The sequence below is a fragment of the Pyrgilauda ruficollis genome, unplaced genomic scaffold (genome assembly GCF_017590135.1).
Source record: "Pyrgilauda ruficollis isolate IOZ18807 unplaced genomic scaffold, ASM1759013v1 scaffold23, whole genome shotgun sequence".
Lineage (NCBI taxonomy): Eukaryota > Metazoa > Chordata > Aves > Passeriformes > Passeridae > Pyrgilauda > Pyrgilauda ruficollis.
The window spans coordinates 5,916,507-5,944,095 of NW_024522539.1; the positions used below are offsets into that span (position 1 = coordinate 5,916,507).

The 27,589-nt window shown below is 41.8% G+C and overlaps 1 protein-coding gene across 1 annotated transcript in view; it reads left to right on the forward strand.

The window, feature by feature from the left end:
* Positions 1–27,589, forward strand: part of AKAP13 (A-kinase anchoring protein 13) — a 206,565-nt gene that overhangs the window by 139,669 nt on the left and 39,307 nt on the right. Inside the window, exons 11-17 of the mRNA XM_041468849.1 lie at positions 5,687–5,768; positions 9,434–9,567; positions 15,976–16,322; positions 19,390–19,443; positions 22,827–22,889; positions 25,184–25,361; positions 25,924–26,032. Coding sequence (XP_041324783.1) covers positions 5,687–5,768; positions 9,434–9,567; positions 15,976–16,322; positions 19,390–19,443; positions 22,827–22,889; positions 25,184–25,361; positions 25,924–26,032 — 967 coding nt within the window. The remainder of the gene's footprint in view (positions 1–5,686; positions 5,769–9,433; positions 9,568–15,975; positions 16,323–19,389; positions 19,444–22,826; positions 22,890–25,183; positions 25,362–25,923; positions 26,033–27,589) is intronic.

The following is a 27,589-nucleotide window of genomic DNA, read 5'->3' on the forward strand; positions in this document are numbered from 1 at the left end:
CACGTTCCTTTTCCCTGCTGGGACATTGCAGGGGGATAAATGCACTCTAGGAATTTAATGTTGCTCTTGCACCATAAAGAGCTAATTTATTCAGTCATGTAACATGTCCTGTGCTTGTGGGAGCCTTTTTTGGTGAAATCCTTTAATATAGTTTTCTATAGGACTGCTGGCTTGTTACTATGAGAAAGGTCAGTTTGGACGTCCTTGCAAAAATGTCTTGATATTGTGTCACCAGCTCTGTAAAGATAAAAGACTCAGTGTAGCATATTCACAGTGCTAGAAGAAAAAAATCTTCATAGAAATAATTGCACAAATGCAAGTGCTGTCCATTTTGGCATACATTTGAGAATATCTTTGGGTTCTGCATCCACCTGTTAATATCGTCCCCCAGAGCTAAGAAAATACACAGGGAGATTATAAAAATAACCTAAATAAAAAATAAATGTGGAAATTGCAAGCAAATTGATATGTCTGCTCTTAATATTGTCTGGCGAGATGATTGCCAAAGCAGTGATTGTTGCTCTTGATGTGAGTTTTGTGTGTATGGAGTCTTTCTGCAGTAACAGATGTTGAAGGAAAACAGTGGAAATTCCTTCCCCAGATGCCCCATCCTTCATGCTCCTTTTCAAACTGTTTTGGAGGATCTTGAAAGGTGGTTTTTGTGAAGGGGGTAAATCAACTGTTGCTTTAGTTTCTAGTGCAGGAATTGCAGGCAACTGGATAATTTCACTGTAAATTGAATTGTAAAGTTAAAAGTTGGTCAGCATAAATATTGAATTCCAGTTATGTGTACAAATTTCTTTAATCCTGTAGGAAGTTTTCAGGAACGGGAAATTCCTAGAAAATAATTACAATATGCATAGAACTTTAAAAAAATTCCTTGTATCATTTCTGCTTATGAAAAAAATTAATTATAATTGAATTTAGAGTGTTGCTTTTTTCTACTATTTTTATTCTACATTGGACATTTAAAATGGATATTACTCAGTGTGGTGCACAATTATTTAATGATACATCAAGCAAGCTACAATTACTCTCCTAAATATTTTCCTATGTGCAGTAGTATCTGGTTTTAGCTGCAAGGTAGATCATAGTCTGGAAGCTGAGGAAAATAAAAGGAGAAAAATGGAAACTTGCACATTTAGGACAAAGTTAAAATAATATGGAGGGAAGATGAATCTCCAGGGATCTGTTAGGAAATGAAAGTTAAAGTCATCTGGTTCCTTGTGCTCTGGAGATGTTGATTTATATCACAGCCAGTGAGGTTGACAAGTGCAAACTTTTGCAACAGCGAAAGATTTCCTGAAAGGTCAGTGTGTTCTCTTTATTGTGAAATGGAAGGCAAGAAGACTTAAAATAAAACCAGAGAGAGAGAAAAAGGACTTTTCCATGCTGCAGATGCAGGAGAGGTACATAGGAGCCAGGTAGTCCCTGACCCCTGAGGTGCCTGTTCCTAGAGAGCCTCCAGCACACGGCTCTGCCCTAGATATTGTTGGAATGTCTTTGAGAAAGAGGTCCTGAGCCTGGTTGTATGGGCAGGCACCACACTGCAATGGATTAGATAATTCCTTGTCCAAGACCAAGGGGAGAGGAAGGAAGAGCCTGGGAGTGGAGACTGGGATCACTCACAGTTCCTGTGGGACAGAGGACACCTCAGCCCAGGGTGTCTCACAGCTTGTCCAGCACTGTCCTTTTCTTTTGCATTAAGTCACATCAAGTTTCAAGTTCAGAGTCTGCAGGAAGATGTCCCCACGAGTCAGGAAATACCTGTGTGTGCCCAGAAAGAGCAATGAAACCATCTGCTGCTCGCAGCTCCAGCTGGTGTCCTAAAGGCATCTTTGAACATTTAGCCTGCTGGTGTTTCACAGGCAAACAGAAAGTCCTGCAGGATTCAGTTTTTGGTTGCCTGGGGATGTGCTTCCGTGATTCATTCTGTGTCTGAGCTGCAGATAAACACATTCAGGCTTCTGTATGGAAAAATAGCTGGTTCTCTCCTGGCATTTCTTCAAAAGCTGTGTATTGAAACTCTGTTCCCAGAGGCTGTTTCATATTCCCTCTGCCACTGGAACAGCACTGCACCCTCTGCTCCCACTGCAAAGACTTGGGATGCCTGGAATCAATGAGCTGTAACCTGTGGCAAGCAAGGAAGTGTGGGGCTTTTATCATCTTCTGTGGCCACCAGCCTGTGGTTCTGTTGTTGGGCTTCTCTCAGCAAAGCAAGAAACTGGGGGGAAAAGGAAGGAATTTTCTCACATGCAATGCAAACGTGTCTGCAAAATCCCAAGACAACCTCATTTCAGATTTCTCCATATTGGTGCATTCCCCAGCTCCTGATGTTCAGGTGCTTTTATAAAGACAATTTCCTCTCCAGCTCTCACTGTCTGTACCTGAAGTCCCTAGTCCTGAGTAAATACAAAGAGAATTCAGGTGTTGAGGAGGGATCCCCAGTACTCAGTGTTGGGCTGTGGATAGTGGGGTTTCTGTTTTGAGTATCTACGGACCACCCAGTTCCCTGAGAGCACGCACTAAACCTCCCTCAAAGCCTGTCTGGGCTCGTTTTGGCCTAGGGAATACTTGTATATAGTAGTGGTTTCCTTTGTTTTTGTTTTGATGGTGATTATTATTTTTCCTGAATTAGGGCTACTGAAATAAATATTTAATTTCTGATGTTTTGTTTTGTACATTATCAAGTATATCTGAAGCAGCACCTTAAACCTCAGTGTTACTCTCTCATTACTTTTTTTAATAGAGAAAAGCAGACATTTTCAATACTTGGCAAAGCCACAGGGCTGAGAAGAGAGCTGGCTGGGAAATTGGAAAAATGCTCAAATCTTTTTTTGAAAAAATGCCAATGTCTATAATGCATTTTCAGTGAATGACTCAATTGGTTCTATTAAAGGAAAATATATAATATTAATTCAGCCTAATATGGCTTATTCAAGAGACAGCTTGAACCTCTTCCTATTTTGCTTTCTTACTGCTAATTATTGAATGGGATGTTTAATTATTCATTTCCAGTAGTGGATACCAGTATAAATCAGGAGCAGTTCCTTTGAATTTGATGGTGATTTGTTTAAAATTAAGAAGGGTTAGACTCTTCTTAAGGAGGAAAGGGGGAGGTGTAAGTCAATCAGAAGGAGACAGAATTTGATTTTGTATCTGAAATAGGTCATTCCTTCATTTGTGTGGACTTGGGCACATTTGCATTTGTCCTTCTATGTGTGTTCAACCTCAATCTCTAGATTTGGCTTTAATAAAATGTAGGAATGTGTGGTGCAAATTTATTCTGCTTTGTCTGGAGAGAAAAGAATAATAGCATGGTATTTATTGACTTTACAGTCATAAAATGGTATTTTTTGACTTTGCATCTCTTTTAAGACTAAAAAAAGAATAAATTCTGTGGTTAAGTTTAGATGCTAAGGTTAGATACCACACAGACTTGCTGAGAACAGGGAGTGTCTTCTGTTGAAAGAATCAGAACATGACCATGTCCATGCAACAGTTAAAATCCAACATCCTTGTGTTACTTTGGAAAGCAAAAACCCCATTGTTTTGAAGTTTCGCTTACAAATCCTTTTTCAGATTGAAAACTGCTTCTCTTTTCCTCATGCCTCTCATTTAATATGGATGTATTGTATGTAAAAGGGAGAAGATGGATACACAGGTGTGTGTGGAGCAGAGGTTCAGGGAACACTGGGATCTTAAGATGTGTGTACATAAAGAAGTGTGGTGGGGTCTTGGGTGAATATCTGTATAATGCAGTCAGGGAGTAAGACCTACAAAATGTACATTATCCCTAAGGAAAATAGCCTGCAAAATTACCTGGAGGTGGGAGGGACATCCAGTGGGACACGCACTGAGGTCACCCCGAGACCTGACTCCGGTAGAGCTCAACATCTCCTTCACCTCTCCTGGGAAACTCCTGCTCATTTTTCCCCTCTCAGAACTTCTCTGTTCCTTCCCTGTCTCTGTCAGCAAGAGCTGCTGACTGGGGAAGGTCATGGCATCCTCTCCACTGGAGGATTTTGAGGGCACGTTCGATTAGGACCTCTCAGATGATAATTGAGCCTAACTTGGCGCAGCAGGCAGGGACTAGCTGACCTGTCCAAGGCCCTCCCTACCCCATTTTGTCATCGCACAAGTATGGAAGAGGACAAAGCCTGAGGAAGAAAAATGTGCTGTAGCAAGTAGCTGCCAGGTCTGGGGGAGTGCAGGGTTGCCTGTGTGGTGTGGAGAGCAGGAGGTGCTGGCAGGAGCCCCTCGGGTGACGGGCAGGGGACACAGCCAGAGCAGGGAGGAGCCAGCCAAGGACTGCAGTAACACATTCCATGATCTCAGTGAGAGAGGAAACAAGGACGTGGGTCATTAGTCAAAGCAGCACGTCAGGTCAAGGGCAGGAGAGGCTTGGTTTTAATTTATTTAAAAAAATAAATAATAAGAAGGCAAAACCAGTGCATTTCATAACATAGGAGAAAGGAGAACATTGAAGAGATGGGAATATAGCAAGGGACTGCAAAAATAGAGTAGAATCATGGAGGAGGTTTGAACATAGGTCAGAGGCTAAAAGTAAATAGTAAAAATTTGCTATTTGAAAGGGAGGAAAGGAAATTATTTCAGGAGATAAAAGGAAAGCCAGAGAGAGGGTAGGAGAAATATTTGTCATAAAAAATCAGGCTAAGTCATCCATTTCAGTAGCTTTCTTTTAGCTGCAACTTAACATGTGAGATCCTCTGTGTTGAGACAGGTCAGGAGGGGAAGTAACTTCTGGGTTTTGTGGTGTGGGACAGGTGAGATGTGCATGCATTTGACAGTAAGTCAAGGCATTTGGCTCAAAGAAATGGCAGAGAGACTAAAGGGACTTGCAGATCTGCTAGCTGCAGACAAAAGTGATGGAAAGTGAATGTTGGATGAGCCAAGGATTGTGGATATTGCAGCAGACTTCTGAGTCAAAATGTTGGACAACATAACCCGAGTGAGAAAGATGAAAGCACAGGCAGAGGGAGGAGGAGGCTGAGAACAGATCAGTCATCCTTGCTGAAAGACCTGGAGTCATGGAAAGGGTGAAGGACGGGGTGAGGTGATAAGGGCTGATGTTGAAATAAACCATGTGATGTGTCTTAGTGTTAAAATGGGCGTTTCTATCATCATGATTTCAGTTAATGCAAGCCCAAAGTGCTTCTGGTTCTCACCATGACCTGGACACTTCCCAAGCCCTCTATTCCACATCACCAGAGCATTTTGCTGTCTCTGAGCTAATTATCTGTACAGCAGTATGGGTGGTAAGGAATTTCTATTTTGTAGGTAGTGAACTGAGGCATAAAGCAGAAGAGTATTTTCTTGCAGTCCCGCTACAAGTGGAGGTGGGACTTGAAGCCAAGGTTAGCCAGTCCTCTACTAGTAGCTTAAACACTGACTCATCCTCCCTCTGATCTCCTTCCTTGAGCAGGAGCCACCTTCAAATCAAACTTTCCATGGAGAAATAAAGGGTTTTGGCATATTCTAATGGTTTGTTTAGTGATGCAGAAAAGAATAAAATAGTATGTTACTTTTGACATTTTTATTATTGGGAAAAGATTAAGCTATAACTCTCTATCTGCTGGTTGATGCAGAGGGATATTGGAGAAGAGACTAACAGGGGTGCTGGTGAGAGTGGCCTTTCCCTGATGTGTTGTGATGTGTTTTCCAGATAAACCGTGGGAGCTGGTGTCCGCTGGAGCCATGTCCTGACCCCTCCCTGCTGGAGCGCAAGCGCACGCGGGACTCTCCAGGTGAGCCAGACCAGCAGCCCTCCTCCAACCTTTTCTCCCTGTCCTCCTCACCTTTTCTATCCCTCCTTTTCTCCCTGTTTTTGACATCCTGGCCTGGATGGGGAAAACACATAAATTAAAGAAACTGTGTAATGACTGTGCTGTGACTCATTGTTAGCACATGGCTGCAGCACTTGACTAGCAGGGAGCTGTGTGGTGTGTCACCCTCTCAAATAACTCTGCATTTCAAGTGCTTCAGTATTTTGATATTCCCCCCCCCTTTTTTTTTTCTGAATAAGCTTGAAAGATGTTGTGAGGAGCACACAGACATGGTTTCTAGCTAAAAGGATAATACGATAAAAGAAAAAAGCCAGAAATTTTAACTCCTAAATCCATATTTCAACCCAAATGAGTGGCTTGAGATTTTTACTTTTTTCCCCCCTCTGAAAGTTGCCATGATTTCAGGCTCAGGAAGCAGGAAGGCTGTTCAGAGCCATGGTTCCCACACCCTGCCCACCAGCTGTGCCAAGCTCCCATCCCAGCCCTGCGTGCTGGCTGGTGCTTTCTGGCTCTTCCACTGGGACAGAAAATCTAGTCTGGGCAAGCTTCAAAGAAGGATTGGTGTCCAAGATAAGAAAAAAAGCATTTCCTTTCACTGGATTATGCGTGTTCGAAACAAATAGAGTAATTTATCAGGGCCCTGAATAGGGACTTTGCTGAGGCTGCTCATGGAGAGGAGGCTTCTTGCCCTGCTGTCCTTATGAGCAGTGGTCTCACCCAAATCTCCTTCAATTTATCTGAGACTTGAAAGAAAATTACTGAGTGTCAGGGTGAATTTTAAACTCAGTCTTTCAGACTGTATGCTCAGAAGGGATAGTATGGGTTAGTGACTTGAAGGATTTATCCTAAATAGAAGTTCTAGCTCACTCAAAGTTAAGTAAGTGCTTTTTTATTAAAAAAACCCAAACAAAAATACTGCCCTTTTTAGAAGAGTCATTAACAGCAACAGCTGTTTCAAGAGTGTTTTTACAAGAGAACCTATGGTAATGCTATGTCTCTTCTTTACCTATTGTATCTGTGAATCCTTTGCCTCTTGGTACTGTATTTTTATGCTTCAGGCAATAGTTACTGCAAACCATTTGTCTGCTAAACTACATGGACTCATTTGACTTGCCAAATATATAATCACATCTTCCTATGGATCACTATCAGTTACACACCTATTAATTATCTAATGCAATATTACACTATAGAAACATAATATTCACTATGTAATTAGGTAGCTGTATATACAAATTTGTATTAATAATTATAGTAATACATGTCTGTAACACACACATAAGGAGATAGGTTTTTAAGTAAATGTGCTCTCTCAGATGGCCTGAAGAGCAGAAGGATCTCAGGTTATGCAGGTTCTGACTTTTCTAGAAATAATAATGGTTACTACACAGGCATCCTCCTGCTGCTCTGTGGTGCAGGGCAGCATAAAGAGGGTAAGAAAAATCTGGCAACGCTTAAGAGCAATAAAACCACAAGCTGTCAATGTGGCTGACTTAAAAATACAGTACTTGATAAGGAATTAGGCCTTTTTTCATCTGCTGAAATGACTTGCAAGGACAGAGACCTCAGATCTTAGAAGGTAACTCCAGGAATTGGAGCTTCTCATTTTCTGTCACTGCTTTTGAAATTAGGTGCGCAGAGGAGTGTAGCAGATACATAGTTATCAGCATGGAATTGAAGGGCTCAGCCCTGGCTTGGAAGACACAAGAGTTTGGAAAATGTACAGAAGAAATTGCTTGGAAATGTTCTTCCTAGAGCTTTTTTTTCTGTATTTTTTTGCCTTTATATCATGCACAGAAGTGTTGCCAGGGGTGTGAGACACAGAGCCTGGCTTTGTGCAGCGTCTGTGCAATTCAAAACAAACCCAGCGAACTGAGAAAAGGGGAGGGAGAAAATGGAGAAAATATGCACACCTCCAACCAAAAGTAAAGGAGAGCTTAGGGAAGAGAAGGCTTGGGAATGAGTTTCTCATCACAAATGAGCTGAGGTGTGTGGAGGGGTCCCCATCACCCTGCTCCTCATGCTTCTTCCTCTCCTCTGCCCCTGTCAGGCTCCTCCTGAGGAGGCTTTGCTGCCTCTCATGCGTTATCCTCAGGGTGAAGTATCCATCCACATCTGAGCTGTCCCCGCTGCTTTTCCAGTGGAACGTGGCTGGAGCCCCTTTGTTTTTCAGTCTGGGCTGTGGACATGCTGTGCTGGCTGCCAGCTGGATGAACAGCACCTGGCCCACGTCCCCACAGCCACTCCGTCTCTTCTTTCCCTTCATTCCCCCCTTCTTCCCTCCCCTCCCTTCTCCCCCTCGGTGATGGAAAAGCAGTTCAGATTTTCCAGGTTTACTGAAAGGGGAACAGGAGCAGCTGCAGCATCCAATAAGTGCTTTTCCAATTCTCCACTGCATGGAAATTCCTCTGTAGGGTAATGGGGTTTCCGACTGGCTTCAACTCCCCCTGCCCTAAATGGGGTCAGCCCCACCACTATCAAAGTAATTCTATTTTCTCCAGAAGCGGAGTCACTTCCATCGGTTGGGATGTGGCCAGGGTGTTCCATAGCTGCTGTCAGGCACAGATTAAGGATGGGGAAGGCAAAGAGGTGACCTTAAGCTACCAAACCTGTCATTCTTTCAGTGATTTTTAAGCTTGATGTCACCAAGGATGGAGTCAGATATAATTTAAGAGTGAACTAATATTTTATTGTCCTGGCTCTTCTCCAGACAGCTGAACACATTTTGGATCTGTTTAGTTAGAGGAGGTGCAAAATAGCACCTTTCTTTAAACAAACAAACATACTAATAATTAGAAAATATTTTGAGCTGGGAAATTTAAGTGTTCAATTTTTGCCAAAATTGTCATTTATGCTTTTGCCTGAAGGATGAGCAAATAAAGTATATACAGGCATTTCTTAGGCAAATACTTGTCTGTTAAAGGTTTTGGAAAGAGGGTTTTTGCAGGGGCTGCAGTCTGGTTCTGTACTTCTGATTAACCCAGTGCAAACAGCTGGAAGCATTTGAAAAAAAAAAAAAAAAGGCAGCTTGCTTATATTTAATGTCAGGAGTTACGAAAGCTGAAGGTTTTTAAAAAATCACTTAATTTTTGAATCTTGAAAAAGTAAAGCTTGTAATGGAATTCACACTAGTGCTTTTTCAGTAAGTAGTGTAGAAGAGATTAAATAATTGTCTAAATACACACTAAAAGCACCTTGGCATTTATAGGGAATTGATTCTTTGAGAAAGAAAGCAAATATTGACAAGTTATATTTTTATATTTATTGAAGATTAATCTAATTTTGCATTTGTTGAAATCAATAGGAAACATCCCACGTGCACTGTTATGGGATACTTCATCTATAGTATATTTATCAGCACCTCAAGCTACAAGTGTTTACAGCTGTTTCATGCACAATTTCAGTTTGCACCATGTACTTCAATGATGCACTTAAAAAGGAGTTTTAAACTCTGGAATAAATAATTTGAGAATTCACAGGCAGTTTTGAGAGATGAACAAATGTATAAAGCTTTATTTGTAAAACCGTGTGTTTTAAATCCTGGAGTTCACTGAGAGAATGCGAGTCTGATGTGTGGATGCTGCAGAAAGCCTCAGGTTGTGACTCTTTGTGCTCTGCTCCTGCAGAATGTGAGAACTTCTTGGAGGATGGGCTGAGCGTCTGTGCCTCGTCACAGGGTGGCCTTAAAAGAGAGTCTGGGTGTGAGTCTGACCTCTTCCCCTTGCCTGGTGATGGGATGGAGGACCTTGTCTTTGGGAAGGTAAGAAAGCCTGGCTGGGATATGGTTAAAAAAGCCCCTGATAAACCCATACAGCACACACAGATTATCTTGGTTTCTCTGGTGAGTTGGAAACCTGGAAGTGATTATCCTGGAACCAAGTAGATGGGAAGGATCCAGTCTCCTCCTTGGATGAAGCGACATGAGGGATGTATTTACTTGCAGCAGAATTCCAAAAGCTGTGCAGCCCCCAGTGGTTGAAAAAATGGAAGTAATTTTGTCTGTCCAAAAGTAAATCAGGCACCAGAGGAAGAGTTGAAAAGGTGGATTTTCTTGCAAGGTCATTAGGGATTGCACAGACGATATGATATCCATCTTTAACTCATGTAACAAAGAGCTTTTCTCCAGTAAACTGTGACCTCTGTGCTGATACCTTCAGATTTATATGCTGTAATTCTCAGAGGAACCAGTGTTTTTCTGTAAATTCAGTGTCATAGGAAGGAAACACTCATTCTAAATACTTCAGGCCAATTCCAGGGAATAGTTTTGTTGCCTAGGCGACATACCTCTAATTGCCTGTTTATGTGCAAGCAGAATGAAAGTGTTTTCAAGTTTGCTTAAAATCAACAGCTGAAGTCATTGCTAACCTTAGTCATCCCTGTACCCTTTGTATTGCTGAGGAGGAGTGGGAGAGACCTGAGAGGCAGAGCTGGCCTCCTGAGCAGAGGATGTGCCTCCCTTTGGCATCAGTCTTTTGCATCTACGTCAGAGCAGCCTGAATTTATTCAAGGGGACATTAGGTTTTTGCTCTTGAAGAATTGTCTTGCTTGTAATTTGTACTCTTCTTGGCATAAGCAGATGATGAAAAAGCACCCAGAAAGAATAAAGTGATGTAGAATCAAAAGGGATGTGACCCTTCTTTAGAGCAGCCGTCACTGTGGTCTCCATGAAATCCCACTCTTTGGTTCAGCTGCAGCTCACAGGTTTGGGCAGACACAGCTCCTGCTCTGAAAAACATAACTCTCAGAGTAGCTTTCACACTGGCTTTCCGAGAAATGTATTGATTGAAACAGAGTTCTGTTTGCTGAAATCAAATCAGATGGTGGTGAATATTTTCCAGCAGGATGGGAAACACCACAGCCCAGGCTAAGTGATCTCATGTGCTATAAATGAACAGTAAAGTCATCCTTCATGCACGTGGTAGGGCACAGAGCTCACCAGCCTCGCCCTTTCCCATCCTTCTGTCAAGAGGATCTGGGGCCCTGGACTGTCAGAGGACAAGGCTGTTTGGCAGAGCAGGCTGTCTTCAGTTCCCTTGTGCAGAGTGACATGGACTGTGACAGGCAGCTGCCATTTGAGCCTCATTTAATGCTTTTGTGGGAAAATGTGGGAGAAGAGTGCAGTGGGAACACAGCAAATTTTATGTTATAAAGAATTTTAGCTTTTCCCCTTTCTTATGTGAAAAGTTTCCTTCTTCAAATAGGAGAAAGAAAGATAAACATGTAATCGAGTAGGTAGTGCAGTGTAGCAGGGATGCCATAGGGGAGGGAGGAGGTGGTGGGGAAAGCAGGTCTTCAGTTGCCAGTGGAGAGAGGGCAGAGGCAGGAATTCTTTTCTTTGTAGAAAGGGAATTCCTTAATTTAGTAGCCTTTGCATTGTTCTCATTATGCAGTGAGTTGCAGACTTTGTCTTCACATGGCTTCAAAAGGTTCCTGAGCTGAGTTTAGGAAGTTATTCAAAGCTAATCTCAACCTCAGTTGCTTTGTCTTTGTTTTCCTGACCAATTTGATTCCTTGTGTCCTTTCTCAGGATTTTTCTGAGTATTTTTTCTACACTTAAAGTTATTTCTAAAGGACCAGAAAAACTAATTTAGTATTGCGAGCTTGTTCCTTAATTAAATCTTTTTTGGTTTTACAGTACTGAATACAGGTGGTAGAAATGCAAATTATGGATATTTTTAATGACCACCAAAATAAATGGTGGCTGTAATCTTTTGTCCAAAAAATAGTGTAAGATGCTTGTCTTGGCTGTAGTTGATTATTTATAAACCTATGAAATCTTACAGTTTCTGTATCAAATTGGGAAGAGACAGAATATGTTTATGAACAAAAAGAGGATCTCAAACCTTTCAGTGTCATGGTGATTATTGTTATTACTAGTTCTTTCTTGTTTCCCCTTTCTGTGGAGCCGGAATTGAGCTTTTGTCTACTAGAGTAATTTTTTTTTCTTTTTTTAATTGTAGAAATAACTCCTTTATTAACTGCTTAATGCATTAAAATCAACATAGGGAGAGCAAGTTGCTGTCTGTGCAAGGTATTTGGGCTGCTTCCACTTGGAATGCATTGACTGAAAGCCCTGGTTCTGTCCCAAAACCATGAAGAACTGGGGTCTGTGGGGTCACAGAATCTGCAGGTGCCTTACCCTGTCCCTGGTGTTTGCTGTGTGCTCCTCTCCCATCTCCTTCCCTTCTCCTGTGCTTGTTTCATTTCTTTTTCTCTCTAGGACATGTGCTGAGCTGTGGAACATGAGCTGTCAGTTTCAGAAAGCTTTAACACTAAAACCTGCCCTTTTTCAGAATATACGGGCTATCACTGAGATTCAGAAGTTGCTTCCAAGTCTGTGGCTTCAGCAAAATGTTTAATTTTTTTTTTTTTTTTTTTTTTTTTGCGTCAGCACTTCATTCCCATGTCCTCATCATCCTGCTTTTCCCTCTCTGTCCCAGACAGCCATCTGGGCAGGCTTTACAGCATCCTCCTTCTGGAATGATGAATGCTGCATAAGGTCATTTCTCACAATCATCTGGCAACATCCTGGGGTGGAGCCCATGTGCTTTGCTCATCTTAACTTTCAACCAGCCACCCAAGTCCAGCATTACTGGGAAGATTTTTAATGTGCCTCTTGGGAAATGATTCAGATGAAGGGAGTCAGGAACCCACAGATCGTTGTCAAAGGAAGGAGTTGCAACTCAGTCTTAAATATTGTTTAATTTCTGCCTTTGTTTTGGTTTGCTCAAAGAAAATACAAAAATACATAAATATTTTGCATTTATTTTTCAAAACTGTTGTATCTCTTAAAAAAAAGCAAACAGAAAAACCCGCAACAGCTGTGCAAAAAAAAAAACAACAACAAACCCAAAAGAATAAAAATTTTAAAGGAAAGGCTTTCATATCCACTCCAAATCATAAAAGTTATGATAAATAATTAGTAGAAGGACACTGTTGATATTAATTTTGGGGAACCTAGAACCATAGACAAATCCAAATTTAAAAATTACTCTGCTTGATTATATATCAAGCTAACTAAAGGTATTGACTCCTTTGGTGAAATGGTATTCCAAATAAAATTCAGGATTCCAAGGTTTAATTTTTTTCATCTTCTTTTTTTAAAATATTCTTAACACCTTTAATGTCTTTGAAGGTCAGAGGACAAAGAAAGTTTGTGTATCAGCACTTTGCAGGTTGTCATCATGGAAATGATTGAAAGAACATTTGAATTCCCCTTATCAAGACCTCCTACAGTGGAGGGATTTAGTTGAAGAAGTTATCTTATATGCTCACCATCCCAGTGATTTCTGTTAGTCATGGAGAAGTACATGTGTCCTTTCTCAGAATACTCACTTTTACACCTTATCTTATTTTTTCTTAGAAGCTTCTCAGCAAATACTGAGGGCAAAGAAAATGCCTATTAGCAAACTCTTTTTGGCCACAGTTAAGTCCTAAATTCATTGAGGTGCAATCCAGCATGCCTAACTTGAAGAAAATTAGTATTTCTGTAATGTTTCCTTTTTCCTGTAAGAAAAGAACACATTCTGTTCTGCAAGCATGGTATTGGCTTACTCAAATGGGGTTAAAGAGCAGTGCATATTTACTGGCCAGATAGCCAATTTTTTGCAGTGGTGACTACAATGTAGATGTTTTAGATGTGTCAGCCACACTTGGCATTTTTCAGACAGAGTCGTCTTTCATATTAACTGCTTTCCTTTGTTTAAAAAAAAAAATCATTGAAATGACGGCAGAATATTTTTAGAAGAATAAGCATGGGCCACGAGTTCAGGGGAATTGTTCATTGTGTTCTGTTGTCAGTCGAATGCTCAAGGTAAAAGTTAAAATGGATCAAATGTATTTCCCTTTTTTCAGCCATCTCCTTGAACTGCATTTTGTGATAAAAGCCCTAAATCTTCCTTGTTAGGGAAGTGGGTTTTGTTGTGCATTTCAAACTGCAGCAGTATTCTCATCTGGGAAATAAAAATTCCTCTTTTTACTCTAATCCCTCTCTATTTAATTTGGTGTTCTGCACTGTTGTTTTTAGATTTGCATCCAGATTGAAAGTTTCCAAACTCTCCCATACTTCACACAGCTGATGGGGTGAAGTCAGTCCTCTCCTGTCCTGCTCTGCTGCCCCAGTCCCAGAATCCCAGAATGGTTTTGGTTGGAAGGGACCTTAAGCTCATCTTGTTCCAACCCCCTTCCACTAGAGCAGGTTGCTCAGAGCCCCATCCAGTCTGATCTAATGTCTGAAAGTATTTTTCTGTCTTAGAAAAGTGGCAGATTGTTTCCTCCCTGTAGGAGTGTTATCCATGTAATGACTGCTTGATTTGTCTGCATTTAAGCAATTCACTAAGCTCTCATCATGACTCACACAAATATCAGATTATCTTGAATACTGCTGAACATCATAAAAAGCGTCACAGGGCTTCCATTTCAGCTCTCTGTTGTTTAAACCTCAGGTTCCTATTCAAGTGTAAAAAAATCCAATAGTTCGCTAGTTTACAGAGCAGTTTGCTGAAATTAACTATTAATATTTGACATACCTTAACATGAAGTGAATGTTTTTGGAGGGATGTATTTATACTGTGGTTTTTAATGCTTTGTGTTTAAAATGTTCTGGTATTTTGGTGTTGTGCTGTGAATGCTGTCTTTTTTTTTTCCCCCTCTATTTCCCTTTGATGGATGTGAGAGGGGAAGCAGTGTGACAGTATTTAGTTAAACCATCTCAGGAACATTATTGTGTACCTGTTAAACTGACCTAAGAATAAAAAATAGCTAAGCTTTAAACAGAGCTTCTCTCTGAATAGTGAAATATTCAGTTAGAAGATACTTTGAATATCTCAGTTTCTTAAAAAGCTTATATCTTATAGTGTGTGCCCCTCAAATAAAGCACAGAAAAACAAAAGTCTCTGGACTATTTAACACCACTCCTGCTTATCCTTCCCTCCATGTGGTCTGATGCCCATCTTTTCCTTCCAAGAACAGGATTTTGCGTCCAGTTGTCTTCTGCCAAATGCTTGCTGACAGCCTGCAGCCCCTGGAGCACTCAGCAATTGCCAGGCCCCCTGAGCCCACTGTGTGAGGACAATAACCACCAGGGCTTTGCTGACTGCTCTGTGCTGTATGGCCTGACAGAGCACTCTGCCTGTTATTATTTTAAATGATGCAGGGCTCTGCAGCAGGATAAATTGAAGCTTCCCATGTCAGTCCCTCAGGGCAAACACCATTTCAGACTGGAGGTGATGTCAGAGGGGTGCTTGTGTTTTTTATAGTAGCCACAGGGAACGAGGGCTCTTCTGGGGCTGTATGGTCAGCATGTAGCCTTTGGCCAGAGAGAGCCAGTTTGGCTTTTACATACTGCTTTTGGAGCAAACTAAACCCAAAAATTACAGTATGACTCAAAATCTCTAATACAGGGTGGCTGTTCCTGTTGAACAATATTTTTTGATGACAGTTGGATTTGAAAAATGCTGCAAACCCTGGTATTAACTTTCTGCTTAATGGAATGGGAATTAAGCTTATATTTTTTCTGTTTTCTGCTGCTGAGTAATTCTCCTTTTTGTGTTGCATGGTGCAGTGGAGCAGAGTGTTGCCCTTGAGCTCTACAAGCCCATCCCAGTCCCACAGGAGAGGCTGGGGTTTGTCATCAGGAGTTGTGATAACCCCCTTCCCCATTACTTGCTCTCAGTAAACCTTTGGCAGTTTTATGGCACCTTGACTGATAACAGGTTTAGCCAAAAATGGTGAGAGGAACAGGATTTGCTGTGCAGGATGAAGTACAGAACTGGGGAGAGGAGGGCAGGCAGAGGATCTGAGCTGGGTAATGGCAGCCAGGGACTTGTGGGGGTGGAAGAGAACACCCTGCAGAGCATTTCAGCCTCTTTTGAAACCAGAGCAAAAATTCTCAGTTCTATGATGGTTGTTTTGCCTTATGCCATCAACTAGGAAATCTCTCAGCTTGTGTGAAATACAAAATATTTTCATTTATCTAAAATGTTAAGTGTATTCACTTCATTGGAAGTGTTCAGGGCCAGGCTGGATGGGTCTTTGAACAGCCTGAGGTAGTGAACAATGTCCTTGCCCACAGCAGGGGTGTTGGACTGGCTGATCTTTAGAGGTCCCTTCCAACCCAAACCAGTCTATGATTCTACTTTAACTTACTTTCAATTTTCCTCACCCCCAGCAGCCTGAAGAGGAGCAGTCTGCATGCGATGTCACCAGCTCCAGCTCCTCTGCAGACGACACCATGTCCCTGGAGAGGAACTCATCCCTGGGCAGCGACACGTCCCTCCCCTTCCCACCCGTGGGGAGCTTCGCCCAGCCCAAGGACAGGCACAGCCTGGATGGCAGCTGCACCAACATGGTGTCCTCAGAGGGAGGGGAGAAGGAAGAGGAGCTGGACAGCATCACGGACGTGCCCACGCCTTCCTCCGTCCTGCGCGGCTCCATGCGGCCGCTGTCCCCCTTCCGCCGGCACAGCTGGGGGCCGGGCAAGAATGCCACCAACGAGGCAGAAATCAATCAGAGGAGGTGAGTGAAGAGCTGCTTTGATTTACTCTGCACCCATTCATGCATATTTATCTGAGCTTTAAAGCTGGCGTGATAAAACTGAAGAGTTTATCACATCGCTTTTGATTATTTCTTTTTTCATTTTGAAGAAGTTAAGACAATCTCCTAATGTATGTTTGTTTGTTTTTTCTTAAATTAACTTTCAGGATTAAAGTACTTAATACCTACAGTATGCTTGAGCTGTCCAGAGTAAATGGAATTACCTCGGGATAGGTCTTCCATTAGAGCTGTCACCACCCCTTTCTGTACAAAGGAATTATTGGAGTGTTAAATCTCACTGACCACAGAATAAACATGACCATCATTGCTCTGATTGTATTAAGGGATAACATAGGCACCGGGGTGTAAAAACATTCTGTGGAAGCTCTTCATGATGGTGAGATGGGTCCTCTCTGTTTCACAGAATTGGTTCCCCCTCAGTCTCTCATGCGCAGTAAGTTCCACCTAATTCATCACTGATGTCCCTGTTCAGGAAGATTAAAAAGAGGAGTTTTCCCTTCTGTTCCTTCAGAAGGTGCAAGGAGCAGGGGTGTACGAGCCATGTGAGTGTGTCCATGCTGGTGCCAAGTGACTGTGGGAAGAAAAGTTGCTCAGTCTCCCATTTCAGTGGGGAAGGAGCTGAAATGAAGGAGGATGCATGCCAAGAAGTAGTAATTGGTGTGAGGTTCCCTGCCATGCCTTGCAGTGCTCAGCATTTGGGCTGCGGGGTGCTTGGGCCAAACCCTGTGTATTCTGAGCCCAGTGGTGGTTTGGCCAGTGTTTTTAATGCTCTCAGAGCAGGAATGGCCAGTTGCTTATCAGGGTCAGGGTGCCATATCCTCCCTAGAGCTCACAGAGGCTGCAGGCCCAGGTGTGCAGGGCAGTGCCACCCTCTGGCTGCCTGTTGTGTCCTCATGGCAAACATTTTGCTGTTCACAGAAACAGAGCCATTGCATGTGGGGCTGGATGGCATTAAATTAAAACTGGCCACTCACAACTGGTTCCTGAAAATTCTGACCCCTGTGGATAATCCAGGGAGAGGCAGCAGCCTCCCATCAGGAATGTATGCATCCTTTACACACAGCAGCTGTGGGTATCACTAAAGGAATATCACCTTCAGATCTTAAAGTCAATGTTGAAAACCATTCAGGATTTTCTAAGTAACATACAGTGAAAGATTTGTATTGTTGCTGTTGTTGTTGTTTAACACTGTCACCTTTTTTGAGCTTCATTCCTGGTGTCCAGGTATTTAAATAAGTTAAGAAATCCCCATCATTTTTAGAAGTGACAAGAGTCAGCATACCTGCAGGTTTATGACAGAATGAGTCCATAAGCTCATAAACTCATTTGGGGAGATTTATTTTTAAGTGTAGGGCCTGGTGCGTAAGGATTTCTGAGGGAAATAAACTGCATAGCTGATAATCACTGCTAACACTGAACAGATGGGGTTAAATTCTCCTGCATCGCACTTTGGAGGCTGTTTCTGATATGGGAAAATACATTCATTGTAAGTGTAAGAAAATCTGAGTTAAAGGAACAGTAATTCTTCTCATATGTTCTCACATACAGCTGCAGCTACATAAGGATAGCTGTCGTGTAGGGTAGTTAGAAAAGCTGGGTGGGTCTGTGGTGCTGATTAGATTCATGTTTGTTTTTATGCTTCTTTTAGAAAGGAATTTGGATTATTTGCTGTGTTGTTTTGTTCTTTTCTTTGTTCTTTTCATATCTGGCTGTTGTGATGTTGAGACTCTCGTTGCTTAGTGAAAAACAACAAATACTGAGGAAGTGAAGTGCTAACAAGTGACTTTCACTCAAATCAGTTAGATTCGGAGTGTTTGCTTAGTCATTTATTTCACATGCAGTATATGCTTTTCCAGTAGAAGGGGAAAAGTCCTTATTGCAACTTGACTTTTGCAAACCTGCAAAGTGGAGTAACACTGAGCACAAGCCTTGGCTGAGGTTTGTCCTGCTGATGGGTAGGATCTGTGCTGCTCCCACCACTCTTTGTACTCTCTCCCCTCCTCCGGGCACCCATGGCACTTCTCTCCTATGTAGGTGAGCAGCTTGCACTCACTAAATGAGGAGAAGAATAACCAAATAAAGTGTAATTGCCTCCAAAACCAGTCCAAGGATCAGAACTGGGCTGTGCAGCCAGGAGGAGGAATGGGGTGACAGAGTGCACCATCAGCTGAGCTCTGAGAGGTGCTTCTTGTCCCAGCAACGACTTGCAGCCCCTGTCCACACCAAAAATAGTCCAGACCTTGATGACAAAGATAGCTAAGTCAAGCTTAGATAGAGGACCCAAAGAGCCTACAGAAAAAAAAAATCAGCCTTGTGTAAAATTTGGTCTTTTCCACTGCTACGTGTTTTCTCTTTGTAAGAGGGATGAGTATAAAAGTTTGTTCACAGAAAAGATCAGGAAAAAAATAATAGCCTTAAATGAAAACATGAAAATACTCAGTTCCCCTTCACTTCCCATCTTTCCTCAAATGTGCTTCACAGATAATCCTTGTGTCTGCATTTTGCCATTAAAAATACAAAAAAAACCAACAAGGCTGCACAAAAGGATGTTCATCCTTCAGTTAATTCCTGACATTCATAGCAGATTTGAAATGCCTGTCTTTCAACAATGCTGCAGTGTGTGTTAAACATCCAGGCTGAGGAAAGAAACACCCTCATGTTTCACTGATGGATTAAGCACTGCAGAACTGGAGCTGGTGTTAATCACCATTGCTAACAGCTTCTGTCAAAGTGTTTGGCCTTATCTAAACTCTAAACTGACCTGGCTTTGGCAGCAGCAAAGTTGCAACATGGTCAATACCTGTGCAACCTTCTTTCTGTACAAAATAAAACCAACCAAATCCCAGATTTATTTGTAGAAGAGAGGAGAAACACAGAGACTCATTATCTCCTTTCATATTCCATTTTGTGTTTTCCCTGTATGCCCATTCCCTCTGTCTGTGTGTTGGGGATATTAATCCTTTAGCTGCCATTTGTTTATTTTTTTTTTCATTCAAGCTGCTGACCATTCTCCATGATTCATTTTCAGTTCAATGCGAATTCTGGGGGATGGTATAAAGAAGCCTCCCATTCATAGGAGAAGGTACAAAGCCAACTAATGTGACTAACTGTATTGTGTTTGAATGTCTACTAACTCTATCCTCTCCGTTATTAAACCTGTAGTACCTCTGGAAGTGTTGGCATTAGAGCTGTGCATCCCATCTGGCTGCTTTTTCCCTCCAGTCTGACACAAGGCAGGTTTTGTGCCCCACAGAGCACATGCTTGAGCTGTTTTCTCCAGGACATTGTGTTAATAATGAAGAGAAATCTCAGATATGATTTTGTTGGCCTTTGCCATGTGTTAGATTTGGTGTTGGTTAAGACAGTGGTTTACCTGGGAGCATGTGTGTGATTTGGATTTAAAGCACATCAGAGACTCCTGGCAAGATTGCAGGAGGGGCAGCTGGGGGATGGGATGGGTCAGACACGATCTCAGAGCTGCAGAACACTCTGCTGGTCTGCAGCTGGTTGAATTAAATGGCTTTAATTTTGCTCTTTTGATGGTCTTTATAACCATCTTCCTAAAAAATAGAAAATAAGGTGTTTTTCTCTTTACTTTCATATGTTTTTCCTCTCTATAACAAACTTCCAGTTTCTCATCCATCCCACAAATACACAGTTCCACTCATGTTACTTTTGCATTGACTATTAGTATATAAAAGAGGATACTTAATTTTTGACACAGCAGATGTGGGCTGTCCATATGTAGACATTTTAGGCTAAAGAAAAAAGAGAAGTTGAACTTCTGCCCTTCAGTGGTTCAAGCTTGTCTCACCTCACATAGCCTGGTACCTCTCCTCCTGTGCCAGGTTTACTCAGGATTTCACTTCACCTGAAATATGGATGGGGTGTTGTGTGTGTAAACAACCTACCACATTCTCACATGTGAAAAGAATGTTACCGTGATGTTAGGACCAAAAAAATCACTGTGCCTCACTATGCATCAGCATCAATGAACCCCAGCAGCACTGTACAGTTCAAAAGAATATTCTTAAAAACCAACTTTAAAAAAAAAAAAAAGGCATAAGGAAGAACATGCCGTTTTTCTTCTAAGAAGCCACTTCATTTGTACCACTGCAGGAAGCAGTGCAATGCTCGTCTTCTCAGCTCATGCAAATGACCTTATTTTTGTCAGTATTCTCTTAAAGCTGCTCTGTAGGAGTTGTGTTAGTATTTAGAGTCAAAATATCCTGAAACACTGAGCTTACATAAGGAATAAAGAAAACATCTAGAATACCTGGTCATATCTGAAATGTGTGATAATCCCTTCATAAACACTTTCTCACTTTTTCTGGTCTCTAAACCATTTTGGAATCATCCTCTCTAACCCCACTTGTGGAGCAGGAGCCTGAAACTGATTCCAGCTGTTTATGCTCTCGCACAAGACTGATGTAGATAAAAGCTCCTCCTCCTCACCAAATTGTCTTCTGTAAAGGAGTTTTGCATGGTCTGCATTGATCTTTTTAGGATTTTATGAAGTTGCCAACAGACTGTGGGTGGCTCCCCCGCAGGACTGTGATTCTGCAAGAGTGCTTTCCACAGCCTTTGCCAACAAATCCCCTTCCTTCTTCCTGTGAGAGCTCAACAATTCCAGGCTTCCTCCTGTATATGTAGGGCTCTTCTTTTTTCCTCCCTCTACTTTTCTTCTTCCCTCCTCTACAGTTTTAGCATTTGGGATCATCTCCATAACATGGCAGTGGTCAGGAATAGAGGCATCTTTTAGAGTCTAGTGTAAACATTACATGATTTCTTTAATGAGGAGAATCTTCTTTCCCTCGACTGAAAAGGGACCACACAAAAATGAGTGGCTTCGAAAAGCGAGGCGACATAAGGATATCTGAAAGGGTCCCCCAAGCTCAGTGCTCTTGTGGCCACCAGCAGATGGCCTGGGGAATCACGTGTGACACCTTCCTTGGGGTGCTTTCTCTGCTGCCCCTGAGCAGGTCTGAGTGAACCCAGGCCTGAGGGTGCAGGCTGTGTGTGATGGAGATGGATTTCCTGTGGCCTGGACTCGGTTCCTCTAGGATTTCACACAAGTATTTAGTCCCTGCCATCCCCCACTAATACTTAAACATCTGCCATTGTGGTTGAAGTGGATGAGGACGATGAAGTACTTGGAAATATTGACATGTTATGGGAAGGAATGTTTCCATGAAGAATGTTTATAGTACTGTGCTGAGAGCTCCTGGTGAAGCACACCTTTTGAGTGCAAAGCTTTGGGTGTGTCCTCATCCAGTCAACATCCTTTATAAAACAGGCAGCAATTACCTAAACTCTGCCATTGAACACCCATCCAGAATGTTTCCAATTGTCAAACCCTTCCAGAATGTTTCCAGTGTTGCAGTGTGTGTGGAAACAATGTGAGATGGCATGACATGATGCATTCAGTGGGTTTAAATCTTTGTCTGTGCCCTCACAGGCTTCTGGCACTCACAGTTCCTTGTCCAGGAAGGCTTAAATTTGTTCTGCCCTTTTCATAGGCTCCCGTCATGGAGCAAAGCCTGTTCTGGCCATGTCCCCTCCTTGCATGGATCTCAGACCAGGACCTGGGAGCAGGACTTGTGCTTATTAAAATTCCCTTTAGACAATGTATGCTTCCTGAACAGCTTTTTCAGGATTTAGGGATCATATAAATGTCATAGCTGACAAGATGAATTTCTCTCTTTCTGCAAAACCTGCAATTGGGCCATGAGCTAACAGAGAAAAAATAAGAATAGCAGTCTGAAATAACAACAAAAATATTTGCATTCTGTATTTGCATTTCTTAGGTCTTTCATGATGCAACTCTGGGACTCTTTCGGGGAATGGGAGCTGAAGGGTTTTTTAGTTAGTGGCACTCTTGATTTAATCCCAAGTCAATAGTAAGATTAGCCTGTTTTTTTCTTCCAGCCTCTTTCACTGATTGACTGTGCAGCATTTAAGAACATGTCTTTCTCCTTATTTTTCCAAGTGTAGCCTGAGGTTATTAGTATTTCTATGGAGAGGACTAACACTATGAAATATCTGTAAGGGATTCTTTTTCTGATTTGAGAATGAGAGTTCCCAGGAAAATACTAATAATTACTAACACAATGGCTGTGTGTGATTACTTACAAATTGGCTTTGGTATGTTTTAGCTTTGTTTTTCCCAAAAACCTCTCTCCCCACAAGGAATACTTTTTCCAATACATTGTATACTCACTGGTGGAGTTGGTTTGGGGGAAGCGTGAGCTGTCCTGCTCCCTGTTCAGTGGTAACCTCGGGCATTTGGGGTACTGTGGTGTGTTTGTTCAAGCAGACGTGTGCTACTGCATTATTTCTGAGTTTGTTGTTTTTTGGGTTTTTTTAAGATATGTGAGAGTGAGAGTCTTTTCACGTCCCCCATGTTCCATAACAACCCGATATTCACTGCCCTTTTCCTTTCTTTGCCTCTTTTGCTGTTCCTAGTTTGAGCTGGTGTCCCTCAGGCGTACAGTACATTGCCATGGGTCCTGACTTTACTTGTAGAAGGTATGGTATGAATAAATGTGCAGCAGCACAGGAGCTCTGCACACACCCTGTCGTCAGCTTCTCGTGCATCGCCTCCTCCACCACTGCTCTGGCTGAAGTGTGCACGTGTTTGTTTGCTTGGTCTGCTTTTTCAGCAATTACTCTTGGGAGTGGATCCTCAGAGCTGGGCTGCAGGTGGAGGTGGTGGCTGCTTTCCACTGGCCTCTGGCAGTAAAGAAGCTGCACTGTTGGGTTGAGCTGCTCTGTTCTGTGATGACTTCAAGCCGTGTTTTTTTCCACAGCAGTGATCAGGATGATAATTGTGACAGCCAAAGAATCAAACCGAGATTAAATATGATTCAGCACTTCTCTGTAGCAGATCAGTCTCATAAAGGATTTAAGTTCACACAGACTTGCTCTCTGTAAATTGAAAGACCTAGTCTTTTCTTCAAGGAGACTAATCGTGTAAAATCTTCCCTAAAAAAACCAATCTGATCACCACAGATGAAAATTTCCCAGGCTCTTAAAGTTTGCATCTTCTGTAGAAATTCCCAGCACTGAGACTGGTGTTTGCAGGCCACATCTTTACCCAATATAGTTTGGAAGCCAGTCCCCCACAATTTATGGCTTTATAGCTTTACTCTGGCAGTTTTTGCTGGTTGTGGGTAGAGCTATTAAGTCTTCTTCTGAAGAGTAGATATTGAGAAGGAAACCTGCCCTTCATGGACAGTTAATTATGTTTGGTGTATATATGCCAATCAGTAAATTACAGACCAGTATCACTGATAACTATTTTATGGGCTAATATTTGCAGGTTTTAGCTAGTTTTTTCACAAGTACATTATTTTTTTTTCTCTTCTGTGCAGCATCATTGTTGGAATGTAAAAAATAGATTTCTTCTGTCCTAAATAATCAGTAGAAATGTGACTGATTTCTACCTACAGGTGTTTTAGAATAAATTTTTTAATGCCTGCTGTTGATACACATTGATGAGTCACAATCTTCCTAAAGCAGATTAAATTATAAATGCTTCAACTAGTCTTTTTTTCCTCATTAATTACCATGGAAAAAGGTTTTTAAATTACTAAATCTTCTTATTCATGGTTTATTGCAGTTTTTGCTTTCAAGGTGCATATTTATGAGCCTTTTAATGCTTCTAAGGGACTGCAGAACATTAATCACTGCTATGCAAGTCTACCTGAATTTAAAGCTCCTTTGGTTGTTTAAATCATCTGTACAGCCTGTAGCATGTTTTCTTTTTCACTTGTTTCATGTCAGCTTGTTCACCACAGACATCATGATTAGCCTCAGGTTGGGATATAAATCCAGGGTAAGGCTGGCACTTAGTGAGTATCAAATCACACATTGGCCATGGATCTGTGCTGGTGTCCTGGGAGGGGAATCTGCAAAGCTTCACCCAGTGAATCCACACTGGCATTTCAGTGGGTTTGTTGATGCTTTGGCTTGAGGAGCAAGAGGGTCAGAAGCAGAATATTAGGGCAAGATTTATCAGATTAAATAGCATGTGAAACAGGATGTCTTTTGTATAGATGTGAGGAGAGTGTCACTTGTCTATCAGCACCCATCTCTACAGAGTTTGGCCAGATGTTTTATTTCTAACAGTTCTGCAAGCAAAAGTTTAGTGTTTTATTTAGCTTTGAGTTATTGCCCAGCTCTGCTGGGCAAGACCTAGCTCCCTCAGTAGATGATAAAATAAAATTGATTGGGTGATGGAAACAACATTTATTGAATTTAAAACAAAACCACAGCATGGGTAAAATGAAACCAGCTTTGGCAGAATAGATGACATTATCAGTGCCAAAACGGTGCAGTGTCAAGATTTAAAATAGATTCAGAGGATGTGGCTGCAGAGATGAGTGTTACAGCAGCTGATGTGGCTGCTGGGAGGGGTATTGGTCCATGACAGGCAGCACCTGGTAGTTTGATTTGGGTGGCTTTATTCCAAGGGAGAGCCTAATAAAAAGCTATCAAAGAGAATATGTGGAAATACCAAAATCTTTAGGAGGGGTGTTTCTGGATTTTCCTGTGCACCACTCAAAAAGAGTACAAAAACCAGTAGGAAAGGCAATTACCAGGAGTTTCAGTGGTTGTTCAAGCAACAGACAAACCTTCATTAGAAGCACAAAGATGTTGCTATTTGCTCTGAAGAAAAAAGAACATGCTGAGGAGTAGCACCTGCCTTTGCCTGCACACTGCAGTGCCTGCTCTGTGTTTTATGTTTGCAGGTGCTCTGTGCTGAAAGACACTGGTCCCTGAGAGTTTGGCAGCACCTGACCTCTGTGCTTTCTCTTTAGTTACAGCCTGGAAGGCCTTGCTGGAGACTCTGGTGAGAACAAGAAACCCTCTACAAACCTGGAGGCTTCTTCTCTGAGCTCCAAAGACCTCAGGAGGAGTCCACTTGCCAGCAATCAGTCCCTGGTCCTGCTCACTGAGGAGCTCGAGCAAGGAGAAATCAGAGACTACAACCACCAGGTAAAGCTGTCCAGCTAGTGTTGGATGTCTGGGAAATGCTACATTTTGGAAGTCATTTTCCCAAGTGACAGTCTGACAAAGGCTTCCACCTTATATGTACATATACATAATGTTAAAAATCTTCTATCTTTAATGTGGAAAAATCTCTGGCTGTTTTAAATTTTCTACTTCGTTCCTTGTGGCAACACTTTTCTCTTGCTTAGAGGAATGGCATTTTTGGGGAACAAACTGCTAAGCATCAGATTTTTTTTGTCATCTTGGACCACAGCCTAGTTCTGCTGAGGAGCTGGAGTCACAACAGCAATTTCCATGGCCATCAGAGAGTTTTATCAATATGTGATTTTTAATGCCTTGCAAGAAAATGAAGCCCACATAGTCTCTCTGTTCCATAATTAGTTATCTGACGCTTAAAAGGCAAAACAAAATGTTGCATTTCACCTGTGCACTGTTTCACTGTTTCAAAGTGAGAGCTGCAGTAAACATGAGCCCTGAACTGGGATCTGAGGCTGGAATGGTCCTGTCATTCCTGACATACTCAGTGTGGTTCTGTTCTGTTCTGCAGGTGCATCAGGCATCACAGCCACAAGGATTTAACTTCTCCTCTTCTGCTGTTTCATCTCCACTGACCAAATCCATGTCTCTAATGTCAATTAGCAAACCAGTGCTCGACAGTGAGTAATCCAGTTTTCCCTTATCCACTCTGTCATCTGTATAATTGAGTATATCTTCTTCCTTCCAAAGGCAAAGTGTGCTACTGCCCGCTCATGCTTCTTTTATTACATGAAGGACATGTTTCACTGCTGCATGGAATTGTGGGTGAAAAGGCAGAACTCATTCAGTTTAGTTTTGTTCTTCCCAGAGTATCCCTGCCATTTTCTTTCTGTTAGGTTTCCTTTGTGTGGGTTGTTTTTGGTTTTTTTCTTTCTAAATTAACTACTGGTATGAAAACTATGATTTATTGAGTTTGTTAATTTAAAAAAAAAAAAAAAAAGTATCTAATTTTGCATCCTTTCACCTTTCAGAGTTTCTTCCTTTGATGTCAGGTAAATTCCACTCGAGATCTTTCTTCCCTGCATCTAGATTTTTTTAAAGCTGATACATGGGAACTTGAGAATCCATGTCTTGATCTCCTTGGAGGAGTTTGTTGTTATTCATTCTGAGTTAAATATTTTGGAGCAGTTGGGTATAATTTATTGAATCTCATTCCTGGAGAAAATAATAAAAGATGATTCTATAAAATTTTCCAGTTTAGCTTAATTGAAGCGATAACAAGCACTTAATTTTGCAACTTGGCTGAATTGATTCTTTCAGCTGAAAAAGTCATTGAGAAGGCTGCAGCTGGATGTGCTTTGGGTGTATTACACGTGTTTTCATTTTATTAATTGCCAGCCAGAAACCCTATTGACATTTTAGCTCTTGTCAATTAGTGATGGTGTCTGATCTTTCCTCTTTATTAATGTGATTCTCCCTTGCAAAGCACAAGATGCTTTAAGAAAAGTGTTTTATTCATGGAGGCAGCTTGCTGGAGGAAGCTCACAGGGATTGTGCTTTGTTAGGAGATGGTTTTAAATTCTTCACCATGATAATCCCATGATTAATAAGGATATGGCCTAATGGATGTGTCCCCCAGCAGCAGTAACCAAAACAGGGCAGCTCTGTCCTGTGAAGAGACCAGATCCTGCCCTGTGTGGTGGCATTGCCTCTTCCCTCCTCGGGCTGAAGGTCTTCATTGTTGTTCTTTGAGTCAACCAATTTCTTGGCATTGCACCCAGCCTGTGACCAAACACCAAAAAACTTGGCTGGCTCCCCAGAAATGAGCAACTGGTGGCTGAGGGAGCCTGGATGGCCAAGGTTGTTAAAATGTCCTGTGGCCAGTTAAAAATGCCACGGAGGCTTGATTATGCCATCTCCTTCTAGAGCCAGCCTGGCCACCCTGGTCCCTGGAGGAAGAAGGAAAAGAGAAGATGTAGTAACCCCTCCAGAGGGGCTGTGGGCAAAGTAGCAGGGTTAGTCTTCTGCTTTGAGGCAAATGTCTGTGGGTTTGGGACACTGAATGTAAACATTATTAACATTCCTCTAAGCTTTATTTTCTCAGTCATTAATTTGTGACATTTTTATAGGAAGGTGTTTTTTTTTTTTTTTAAATCAGAGCATTTGAGGGATTGATGTGAGCATCCAAAAGGAATAATCACTTGGAAAATTTAGCTCATGGATTTTTTTCCTAATGC